Below are 12,265 nucleotides of genomic sequence, written 5' to 3'. Positions count from 1 at the left end.
ACAGAAAGCACGTGTCGAAGTAAACACAACCACACAGTAATTCGCTCCTCTGGATCTATTGTTTATTCAACACAAAGTGAGAACTGTTGCACTTTTTTATTATTATTTTTTGAATTCTCTTTCATACACACATAGAAATACATATCATGATTTGTAATCAGTAACAAGAATGTTGTTTTCATTGTTTTCTCTCTCTCTCTCTCTCTCTCTCTCTCTCTCTCTCTCTCTCTCTCTCTCTCTCTCTCTCTCTCTCTCTCTCTCTCTCTCTCCACTCATACACATTCAACTCCCACACCCTCTGTCCTCACTCACACACATGAATATATACTTGCACAATTTCAGATTTCCAGAGCTAAATCTTGTAAACCCATTTTCTCAAAAACTATTGGGTAGATTGAAATTAAAATACATGTATGTGTGATGGGTTCTTTATTTTCAACTTTGCCGTACAATTTGAGGTACACCATCGCCTGGTTTCATGGCCTTGAAAAAACGGCAAACAGGAATGCTACGGGCCAAAAATGGTTTTACCTGAAAGAAGCGCGCAGTGCCAGTGGCGAAGCCAGAAGCCTGAGCCTGCGAAGCAGGCGAGCCAACTAGGGGGTCCGGGGGCATGCCCCCCCGGAAAGTTTATGAAAAAACGGTTAAAATCTGTGCAATCTGGGCATCATTTTCAGGGCTGTAATAGTGTTGTGATCTTGTTAAAAATCCCATCCTGAACAATATTTTTCCCCAGGAAGCGACTCCAAGAACACAGAAGACTCGAAGGTGAGTGACATACCTTGTAGTCTTCCTGTGATAGTAGTAGTCCAGTGGATGATACCTTCCGCCTGTGCTCAAACTCAAAGATCTTGAACAAATTTCAAGATCTTTGCCTACATTCAGAACAGTCATAGAGCAACATACCTTGATATTTCGTCTTCGGAAAGACCGACCCGTAGCCTGACCTTTCCACCAAGGAAGGCATTCTCGCCGCCTGCTTTGGTCTGGCTTGAATCCACAAAATATAACAGAAGTTCGATGACAGTGCCGCTGCACGCCATTTTTGATCTTCGAATTCGAATTTGACTGAATGCACTCAAAACTTTTGCACGAAGCCCTTCCATTGGATGAAGTTTGGCAGACTTTTGCAATTTGCCTTCTGATTGGATCTCTTTTTTTGTGTGATTGGTTCTCTTAAAGGGAAGCAATCGCTGTCAAAATCATATTTCTGAATGTGTTGTTGCTTCCCTTCAATCGGGATTGGCTCCTTGACGAATAGAGGATCATAGAGTGATACAGCTGTGAAAAATGTACGTTGAAAATAAAATGCTTTGCAATAATGCCCATCACGATCACGAAAACAAATGACGATCACGATCACGAGACTTGATTTTTTTGTCATCACGGATCACGGGCAAAGTCCCATCACGATCACAGAAATGGAAATTTCGGCAATCACGGTCACAAAAAGGTCAAAAAACGCCAATCACGATCACGATTTTAAACCCTTTGGGGCCCTCAGAGAGTGTGTTCGCGCGCACACGAACGAGTAAGGTAGGGAAGGTGATACATGTACTGAGCAAGGTGCGACGGTCTACAGAGGTCAGTGCCGGTGTCACGATTTCATCTTTCGCCTGTGTACATATTTCCCCCTCGACATATACTCAAGACTGAAATGTTGTTTCCTGGTAAAATTAAGAAGTGAAATTATTTATGGACGAAAAGCATGTCAGTTTCTTGCATGTGAAGAAAATTGGTGGTAAAATTTAATAGATTTCACCCCCAAAATCGAATTCTTCGAAAACGTGTACTGAGTGGTTACGTCCCTTGAGTAAGAAGGAAAACATTTTAGGATGCATCAAATTTCTAAGTTAAATAAAACAAATTGGTTGGACAAATTTGGCCCCATGAATTTAAGGTACACAAGGTCGCTCATCAGTACTATCGAAGGGCGATTTTTTGTTCAGTGTAGAGTTTATACTAGATCAACGAGGCCGAGAAGCGAAATATCAACACGGCGAAAGATGAAAACGTCACACCGGTGAATGTTGTCGATGAAGATGTGATTCTACCTCCCAGTCGTTGTTGTGACTTGTCAACGTGTGACAGTAAGCTGCTTGGTGCCAGAACAGTTCTGTGTCTGCCGCTCTATTCCCTCCTGTCAGTGCGTCAGTCCTAAGCCCCTAACATCACAAACCTTGCAAACCCTTGTCGCCCCCCCCCCCCCCCCAACGTTAGACCCCTCTTGCATCCCCATCCTGTCCCATTCGCGAATTTTCCCCAACCCTCTGCGGTAATATCCGTAGCTGTACCTCCTCCCCCCTCACCTCCCCCTCTCTCCAACCCATAAGCCCCTGACATCACAAACTATACCAGCCCTTGCCCCCCCCCCCCCCCCCCCCCACCAACACCTCTCTCTTACTTCCCACAGCCCCCGAATTTTGCATGCAGACAAGGATACACACACATAAATCATACACATACACAGACAGACAGACAGCTACAGGCACACACACACACACACACACACACACACACACACACACACACCGTGCCATTTCCATCTCTCCCACCACCATCATCAACTACCCCTTCCATCTTACATCCCCACCCACACCAAATCCTATCCTTATTCCCTACTGTAAACTATGGCAACAATTCTAGGGTTGAAATACAGTCCTTAATTTTCCTTTTTCAAATATCGTTTCAACAGAAATGACAGATTTAGACGTAATTTACAGCGTGACTTGTAACTAGAAAAGCCAGCACAACATATTACGTAGAGGTTACATGCCGAGTCTCAGTGATTATTAAAAGTAATGGTCGAAGTTAGCGGATCATGAAAAATGCGAGCTTTAGCGAGCTTTTTCATGACCGCGAACTGAGACCATTATTTTTTATAATCTCTGAGACGAGGTGTGTAACCTCTTTATTCCTCCTTTCTTCAGTTATTCAAAGAAAAGAGGGTTTTTTTGCGAAAGTTTGATCGAATCCTATTCACTCAACCAGTCAACCTGCGCAGGCGATCGATTAATGCGCGGTTGTATAGTTCCGTGCAAATCATTCCATTCTGTTAACACTTCTTGTCAGTTTTCCTATTTTGGACTAAAATCAAGTACACAGATATGCTGTTATTCTGCTGTGGCGGCAAAGGCAGATATTGTGTGTTCTGTATATGTTTTGGTATCGCTTAGGATAATGTTCTTTCGTCAAATGGGACTAGCAGACGAACTTTTGCACCCGTGTTCCAACGTAAAAAACTGTATGAAGTACAGTTTTCTGGGGAAAATAGTGTATGAAACCCCTTTATGTTGTTTAAATTGATGAGATGTGTGCATTTGGTTGCGTGTGATCTGTTTATTAAATGAAATATTGTTGAAAACTGACCGTCGGATTGCAGTCAGCTGTTGTCGAAGAAACTGAGTGAAAAGAAATTGGAAAGGGGAACTACTCTTGTCGCTAGACAAAGTATGAGAGTTACTTGCCTTGGGAATTTGCTTGTGATGAACGTTTGTGCACAGCAGACCTAGATTCAGAAAACAACCAAACTCATGGATTTTATATGGAGATTCATGTGTTCAAGCCTGTAGTTGTTAATTTAAATGCGGTATGTTTGTATTGTTTGCTCCAGAGATGTATACTTCGTACATTAGAGCGTTCGGAACTTTTCAGTCGCAAAAGTAGTCCCGACGCAGAACAGCTTCTCAACCCATTGCGCTATCGAGGATTCAGGCTGTTGCTGGGTCGTTATTTGTTTGGTTGCTGGGTGTTTATCGAAAAATAACTAGCTCTACAAGTTTACAGAGGTAAAGAAGCAGAGGGGGGAATAAAAGATAATATAGATGGATGGATCGGAGTCAACAAAAGCAACCAAAAGAGCGAGGTACTCTTTGCAATGAGCTGCTTCGTTTGCGTCATCTGCGTGCTCTTTGCTATCTTGTGTGAGTTCTTATTGATCGCAAGACTGAATGACTGATATCCGATCAGCCTCCTGGGGACGTATCTTGTCCTTTGCATAAACCACATCTAGCATCTTTACTGACATGCTGCAAACATGAATTGCATGATTACGAATTCATTCTTAATTCCGAGGAAACCTTCGGAAAATAGGGGGAAAACAACAACACTCGTCTTTCTTTTTCTTTTACATATACCTAGGTTTCCGACAACACAAGCCACATTTCTCATTTCTGCCCCTTATTAACTGTTAACCACATGCTGCTACCACATAACTTTCATTTTCGTGTTCTTCTATGCTTTGGGGAATTAATGAGGTCTCCTTTAACTTTACTGTCTGGAGTATTTAAACGCGATTCCGTCCTTAACTTTTAATGCTTTTACAAAACGTTCCTTGTACTTCTTTCAGTGTAACACCCTCTTACAAAACAAATTAATTCACAGCTGACTCGGACATGCTCTTTCCGCCTACCACACACAATAATTGCTTGCTCCCCGAAAAAAAAAAATCGCTGAACACCTGACCTTGACAAGTCTGGAAGCAAACTTTCTAGTGACAGGAAGTGGTGTTTTCACAGCGTGTTGCAACAAATGCCGGGAGATAAAGAGAGACGCGAGCGAGTCGTTTGGGTGGGAAGTCTTTTTCTGCACCCCGGGGGTTTAGCTTGTTTGAAAACCTAACACGACTCGTGCCTTGTTCCCCTACTGCGCACCCCACAAGCTTGTTGGCACTGGGCGCTGCTGATTGTTGGGACCACGCGCCTCCCAAGTTCTTATCTGATAGAAACTCTTGCTCTCACGTGAGCACACAAACATACAGACGGACACACAGATGGACACACAGACACAGAGAGGCACAATGTCAAAGACACACACGCTCATACGCACACTCACACGCCGCACGCACACACACAAACTGGGTGTGGGTGGGGGAAAGATAGTGAGAGATAAAGACACATAGGGAGGAGAACATGTTCACAATGAGAGAGAGAGAGAGAGAGAGAGAGAGAGAGAGAGAGACAGTCTGAGAGAGAGACAGACAGGCAGACAGAGAGAGACAGACAGATATACAGAGACAGACAGACAGAGAGAGAGAGTGAGTGAGAGAGAGAGAGAGAGAGAGAGGGAGGTAGAAAGAGAGAGGGAGGGGGAGAGAGAGAGAGAGGGAGATAGAGAGAGATAGAGAGAGACAGACAGGCAGACAGAGAGAGACAGACAGATATACAGAAACAGACAGACAGACAGAGAGAGAGAGAGAGAGAGAGAGAGAGAGAGAGAGGGAGAGAGAGACAGCGAGACAGACAGACAGACAGACAGAGACAGAGAGACAGACACAGAAACAGAGATAGACAGATAGAGACAGACAGACAGACAGACAGACAGACAGACAGACAGAGAGAGAGAGAGAGAGAGAGACAGACAGAGAGAGACAGATATACAGAGACAGAGACAGACAGAGAGCCGCCAGAAACCGAGAGAGAGAAAGACACACACATACACACACAGAGAAAAGGAGAAAGAGAGACAGAGAGACAGACAGACAGAGAGAGCAACCACAAGAGGAAAGACTTCCTCTCACATGATACATTTGAACACTTTAGGTCTCCGTTAAGCCTCTATACGGAAAATGCCCCAGGGATTCACCATCAAAACATCAGCATCCACTAACCAACGGTACTGAATGTTTCTTTTTGTGGCCGGGGGGACTACACACAAAACAGATATAACACATTTTAGTGGGAAGGAAAAACATACGAAAACTTAACACCTGACCGAAGCTGGTACCTTAATTCGATGACGGATTGTACCACACAAGTATAATTATATATAAAAGTGCCTCCAAAAGAGATGTATACATGTACACTAAATGTTTTGAAAACATTGAAAAAGAAACAAGGTCGAAGAAATTAAATTGATAAACGAGTATAACCGGAACTGGTGAATTGCATCAAACAAATAAGCTTGCTTCGCAAACCTGGATACGTTTGTTGACCACAAAAAAAAAGAAAGAAAAAGCGGAGAGAAACCAAAGAATAAACACCTGGAAGAATTACGCCATTCATAATAGCATCGGACGAAGGGTTGTTCAAAAGCAAACAGAGATACATGTGCAGGTAACAACAACAACAACAACAACAACAACAACAACAACAACAACAACAACAACAACAACAACAACCCCAAAGCAAAACAGAAACAACCAAAAACTCACCGGAATTTGTTGTGATACCACAAGATGGTGGGCGGGGGGTTTCCGGCGGTGACGCATTTGAGAATGACGTCAACCCCTTTCTTGACCTCCTCCAACCGCGGTCGTTTCAGCTCCACGTCAGCTCGCTTTTCTATCCCTGCGACAGACAAAAAATGGTTGTGTAAGGAATGAAGAACACACAGAGGAGTCGAGGCGTGAGAAACCCTCGTTCGCCAAGACGTGATGGGCATAATTACGTTCATGCTCAGTTTCACAGACTGCGGCTTAAAAAGCTGCTCATTTGTGGGGAAAGTACCCGTCTTCTCGTGGCAGCCTGATGATTTGTGCTGTCAATGATCGCGTTGGAAATATCGTGATCAATATGAAGGATTACCATAACTACAGAATGGGGAAAGTGTGAGGATTATATCGTTGTGACGGTTTTTCTGGAGACTATTCAATTGCAAATTGTTTTTATTGTTATCGGAAGATTACTGCAGGAAAACATGCGCATCAATGGCTTCTCGTAATAATTTCCCCCATTCCATATCCCCCCCCCCCCCCCCCCCACCGTCACTTCGGGGCATTCTTTTTCAGCTGTGGGTGCCCAGGGTGCAGTGCAGTGAGATAGTTGTGTGACATCGTTCACGGGCTCACGTTTGAGAAAAATTGAATTTGGACTTTCTTTGCTTTTACATAGATATACTGCTTTTTATTCGGTCAGAGAGAGGGAGGGAGAGGGAGAGAGAGAGGGAGAGAGAAAGGGAGAGGGAGAGAGGGAGGGAGAGGGAGAGAGAGAGGGAGAGAGAAAGGGAGAGAGAGAAAGGGAGAGAGAGAAAGAGAGAGAGAGACAGAGAGAGACAGAGAAAGACAGAGAAAGACAGAGACAGAGACAGACAGACAGACAGACACAGACAGACACAGAGAGAGCGCGCACGCGCGAGGGACAGTGCGCGAAGAAGCTTGAAGCCTTGTCAAAAGTTGTTTTTGTTATTCCAACATCTTATCGTCAAGGAAAATCAAGCGATTAAGCAAAGTCCTTAAGTTTTCTTTAGGCTTCATCCCCCGCTGAGAAACGCCAAGCCTTACAGAGGGTGTTATATCCTGGCTTTTTGGGGTTACTCCAGCCAGTGAATTAAAGGAGTGTTGACTGAGAGAGTGGACATTGTTTGTCCTTCAGGCTCGCATTTTGCAGACTGGCACTTAAGGCATTGTGGACAGGACCAGAGTGGCCGTGTCCCGGACAGGTCAAGGGAGGATTGAATGTCCCCCTGTCCGGCGCTGTGCCGCCACTGTTCCCGCCTATGGTGGCATGCTTGTGCCAAAAGTGAAAGTTATGAAAAATACAGTGGTCTGGAGTTTTAGTGGTCATTACTAAAACAAACTGCCACGCAATACTGATGTTTTGTCAAGTAATGACAGTAAAAATAACAATTCAGGCTTTGGGGCTCCGTATACTAACACAATTATTAATCAAAGTCACACACACACACACACACACACACACGTACGCACGCACAAAAATACGAACGCACGCACGCACAAACACACACACACACACACACACACACACACACACACACACACACACACACACACACACACACACACACACACACACACTACACAGATAACCTGGTGGCGCGCTTATCTAATTGCCAGGGATAATTTACAAGAACACTGTTTTTGCAATTAACATTTTTGGCTCGTCTTTCTGGCAGTACAATCGCACAGGGAGCCTCTTCTGTAATTATCGGGAAACCTACTGGCACTTCAGCGCTTCTCTTTGTAATTGTCAGTGATAACCACAGAGTAACTCTGTTCTTTGTCAACTTCGTTTAGCCAATCTTTCTGGCGGTACACTAGCACCTTGAGTCTTTCTCATTGTAATCTCGGAAGATATGAGTAATTTGTTCTTTGTTGAGGCCGATAGGTCGAAGTTCTTGTTTATGTTTCGTTTTGTCCTGAATAAAACTTTTCAATAAAATAAGTGTTATAACCTTTCTTGCTTTTTACATTTAGTCAAGTTTTGACTAAATGTTTTAACGTAGAGGGGGGAATCGAGACGAGGGTCGTGGTGTATGTGCGTGTGTGTGTGTGTGTGTGTGTGTGTGTGTGTGTGTGTGTGTGTGTGTGTGTGTGTGTGTGTGTGTGTGTGTCTGTCTGTCTGTGTGTGTGTGTGTAGAGCGATTCAGACTAAACTACTTGACCGATCTTTATGAAATTTGACATGAGAGTTCCTGGGTATGATATCCTCATATGTTTTTTTCATTTTTTTGATAAATTTCTTTGATGACGTCATATCCGGCTTTTCGTGAAAGTTGAGGCGGCACTGTCACGCCCTCATTTTTCAACCAAATTGGTTGAAATTTTGGTCAAGTAATGTTCGACGAAGCCCGGACTTCAGTATTGCATTTCAGCTTGGTGGCTTAAAAATTAATTAATGACTTTGGTCATTAAAAATCTGAAAATTGTAAAACAAATATTTTTTTTATAAAACGATCCAAATTTACGTTCATCTTATTCTCCATCATTTGCTGATTCCAAAAACATATAAATATGTTATATTCGGATTAAAAACAAGGTCTGAAAATTAAATATATAAAAATTATTATCAAAAATTTTTTTTCGAAATCAATTTAAAAACACTTTCATCTTATTCCTTGTCGGTTCCTGATTCCAAAAACATAATAGATATGATATGTTTGGATTAAAAACACGCTCAGAAAGTTCAAACGAAGAGAGGTACAGAAAAGCGTGCTATCCTTCTCAGCGCAACGAATACCCCGCTCTTCTTGTCAATTCCACTAGCACTGCCTTTGCCACGGGCGGTGGAGTGACGATGCTACGAGTATACGGTCTTGCTGCGTTGCGTTGCGTTCAGTTTCATTCTGTGAGTTCGACAGCTACTTGACTAAATGTTGTATTTTCGCCTTACGCGACTTGTTTATTCTTTGAAATCACAAATACAAATATAAAAGATCACTGTCATCTTGTTAAACTCACTTTTGTCACTAGTACGCCACCATAGCGCCGTGCTGTCACTGACCCCGACGCTGTCAACGGGCGAGGTACCCAAGACAAACACCCCACCCCTCTGTGCCTGTCATCCGACACCCGTATCACGCTACCCGGCTACACTTCACCTACCCCGAGTACTCTCTGGCCCCCAGCGACTGCTGCTTAATTTGTCAAATCCTGGCTCCGCCGGTTGTCAAACACATTAGCAGGCTTGATTCCAGGCCCTTTGATTATACTGTGGATTAATTTGTCAAATCCTGGCTCCGCCGGTTGTCAAAAACATTAGCAGGCTTGATTCCAGGCCCTTTGACCATACTGTGGATTAATTTGTCGAGAGGTTGTCGATTCCCATTACGGTCTTCTTTGATTGTTGTCAGACCTCTACTCCGGACACCTGTGTTCTTTGCTGTCGAGTCGTTCAGCTTTGAATCGGAGCTTGTTACTTAATGTGTTCAATTTGTCAAGAGGTTGTCAAATTTGTATTAGGCTTCTCTGATTGTTTTTCAGACTCCTATTCCTTTGTGTTGCTCTGATGGCCACTTTTCTGGTTGACTAAAAATCCTATGTTATTTTACACAAAATCATTGTAACTATACTTGCCAGGTTTATCACGTTTGATTTTTTTTTAAAGATTTGTGTGAATGTCTGTGCAGATTGAGTTGTAAATAATTCAAAATGATGGAGATGCTCGGATTGTTGTGTTGCAGTGTGACGCGACCCTGTGTTGATTGAAAGGCTTGTATAAGCATGCAGCTTCTTCTTCTTCTTCTCCTGCGTTCGTGGGCTGAAACTCCCACGTACACTCGTGTTTTTTGCACGAGTGGAATTTTACGTGTATGACCGTTTTTTCCCCGCCATTTAGGCAGCCATACGCCGTTTTCGGAGGAAGCATGCTGGGTATTTTCGTGTTTCTATAACCCACCGAACTCTGACATGGATTACAGGATCTTTTTCGTGCGCACTTGGTCTTGTGCTTGCGTGTACACACGGGGGGTGTTCGGACACCGAGGAGAGTCTGCACACAAATTTGACTCTGAGAAATAAATCTCTCGCCGAACGTGGGGACGAACTCACGCTGACAGCGGCCAACTGGATACAAATCCAGCGCGCTACCGACTGAGCTACATCCCCGCCCTGACTGAGCTTCATCCCCGCTCATAAGCATGCAGCAAACATCTTAAACAAATGAGGCACAGTGCTGTTTGAAGATTTAACAAACAAAGGGACGTAAGCGCTCTCAATGCATTCGAGATATATGCAAGGAGAGTAATTCTTAGGGTTAACAAACCTTTTACTTTTTAAGTTTTGCCTATCAGTCTGGATAAACATGCAATAACTAAACAAATTATTCGCCCTTCTGTTTGGATCAACTTCTGTCTCCACCCCTCCCCTGTTGGTTCGTCAATTTCATTGCTGTTAACATTCATGATAGTGGATACTGCTTCCATTAGCCTTTTTACGAGCCATTTGCAAGCCCAAGAGATAACTGTCCAACACTCTCTCCTCCTTGGTTATCTCCATTGTCTCTGCATGTGCTGTCTTATCTCTTCTTGTCCGGTGTAACACGAGAAAATTACTCCCACGAGATTTTTACTCCGGAGTAAAAATTTCGTACGAAAATGTTACTCCCTTTACGAAAAAAGCACTCCCCCATTACACGAAAAAATTACTCCCCACGACAGGTGAGTTCCAAGTAAACATTTCGTACACAAATGATGTTACTCCCCTGACGAATAAAAACGAATAAATTACTTCACCCTAACACGAGCAATTTAACTTCCCATGCCAGGTGTACGAAATTTATACTCCCTTGTCCCCTGTTAGTCTTGGTGGTGGAAGGGGTGGAGGGAGGGTAGCGCGACATTCGTTTGTGCGAGATCACATTATTGGCATTATCCCTTCGCCCGCATCCCATTTTGGCGTACGAGATTTTTACTGGAAGTAAAAAAAAAATGGGGAGTAAAAATTTCGTGTAGGGAGTAATTTTTTCGTGCCTTAGGGAGTTCTTTTCTCGTACGAAAAGTTTACTCGGAGTAAGAATTTCGTACGAAATTTTTACTCCGGAGTAAATTTTTCGTGGAGTAAAAATTTCGTGTTACACCGGCTTTGCGTGACAACACGACGTTACGTAACCAGATGATTCTCAGCTCTACTGGAGGGCACTCGATGCACTCGTACAGTCTTAGACGACATGCGGTATGAATAATCGATTACTTTCAGCAAGCTTAAAACAGACCCGGGCATATGCTGATTCGCAGAACAGAGTTATGCCAACGTATCACTCTCTTGGGGCATACGTCATTTGCCTTTATTCTGAAACAGAAGATTGTTTTCTATTCTTTTCGGGAAGTTGTATCGCGCTGACATTTTCTTCTACCAAAGACTTCCCAGAATATAACTGATGTTCGGACATTTCACAAAAAGATTATTGTCGTAACGGTTGCCAGTTAAAAGGGGATTAAACAACCCAGATGTTCAACATTCTGAGCTGCAATTGAATTCCGAGTCTAAGAAACATTAGCTTTTTACTAGTGTTGTGCAAGACATTTTGAGAAAGCTCCTCAATCGCCAAAACTCGGTAACGACGTTCTTGAGATTCACAGGTTCAGACCAAAGCCTCTAGAGTATTGTGCATACACACAGAGGTGCATGTTTAAACACGGAACAACCGAAGAAGTAATATAGTGTGGCCTTTCTCTCTTCGATCTCACACTGATTCTACTGTCCGCGTGTGCGTGCACAGCGACTGGAAGCGAATGGAAAAAGTCAAGATTCCAGCACTGCGCTGTTTTCAATGGGTGTCTTGCGCTCTTCTTTCTTCTGTCCGAGTCTCATTTGAAGTCGATTTTCTTTTCAAGATGCCAAAATTGTACTGTACTGCGTTTCCAGTGATTGTTTTCAGTACTATTTACTTGAAAGAATCTTGTGCCGTGTCTGTTCTATCAAAGGTCTTCTACACTGCGACGCGAAGAGAGCGTGGCAGTATATATATTTTCTTCTACTGTCTGAGTCTCCTGGAAGCCGCTGTTCTCTTCAAGATGCCAGCGCTGTACTGTGTTTTCAATGAGCGCATGTCTTGCCATCGACTCTTTTCGTAAAGTGTCTTGCAGTTTT

At 43.4% G+C, this 12,265-nt stretch overlaps 1 protein-coding gene across 1 annotated transcript in view; it reads right to left on the bottom strand.

Moving 5' to 3' along the window:
• The window catches only part of LOC138953663 (inactive tyrosine-protein kinase 7-like), a 127,387-nt gene that overhangs the window by 72,655 nt on the left and 42,467 nt on the right, over positions 1-12,265 (bottom strand). Inside the window, exon 3 of the mRNA XM_070325543.1 lies at positions 6,152-6,287. Coding sequence (XP_070181644.1) covers positions 6,152-6,287 — 136 coding nt within the window. The remainder of the gene's footprint in view (positions 1-6,151; positions 6,288-12,265) is intronic.

The sequence above is a fragment of the Littorina saxatilis genome, linkage group LG17, assembly GCF_037325665.1.
Source record: "Littorina saxatilis isolate snail1 linkage group LG17, US_GU_Lsax_2.0, whole genome shotgun sequence".
Taxonomy (NCBI): domain Eukaryota; kingdom Metazoa; phylum Mollusca; class Gastropoda; order Littorinimorpha; family Littorinidae; genus Littorina; species Littorina saxatilis.
Note: the sequence above shows the minus strand (reverse complement) of the source record. Positions and strands in the feature narration are given on the sequence as shown.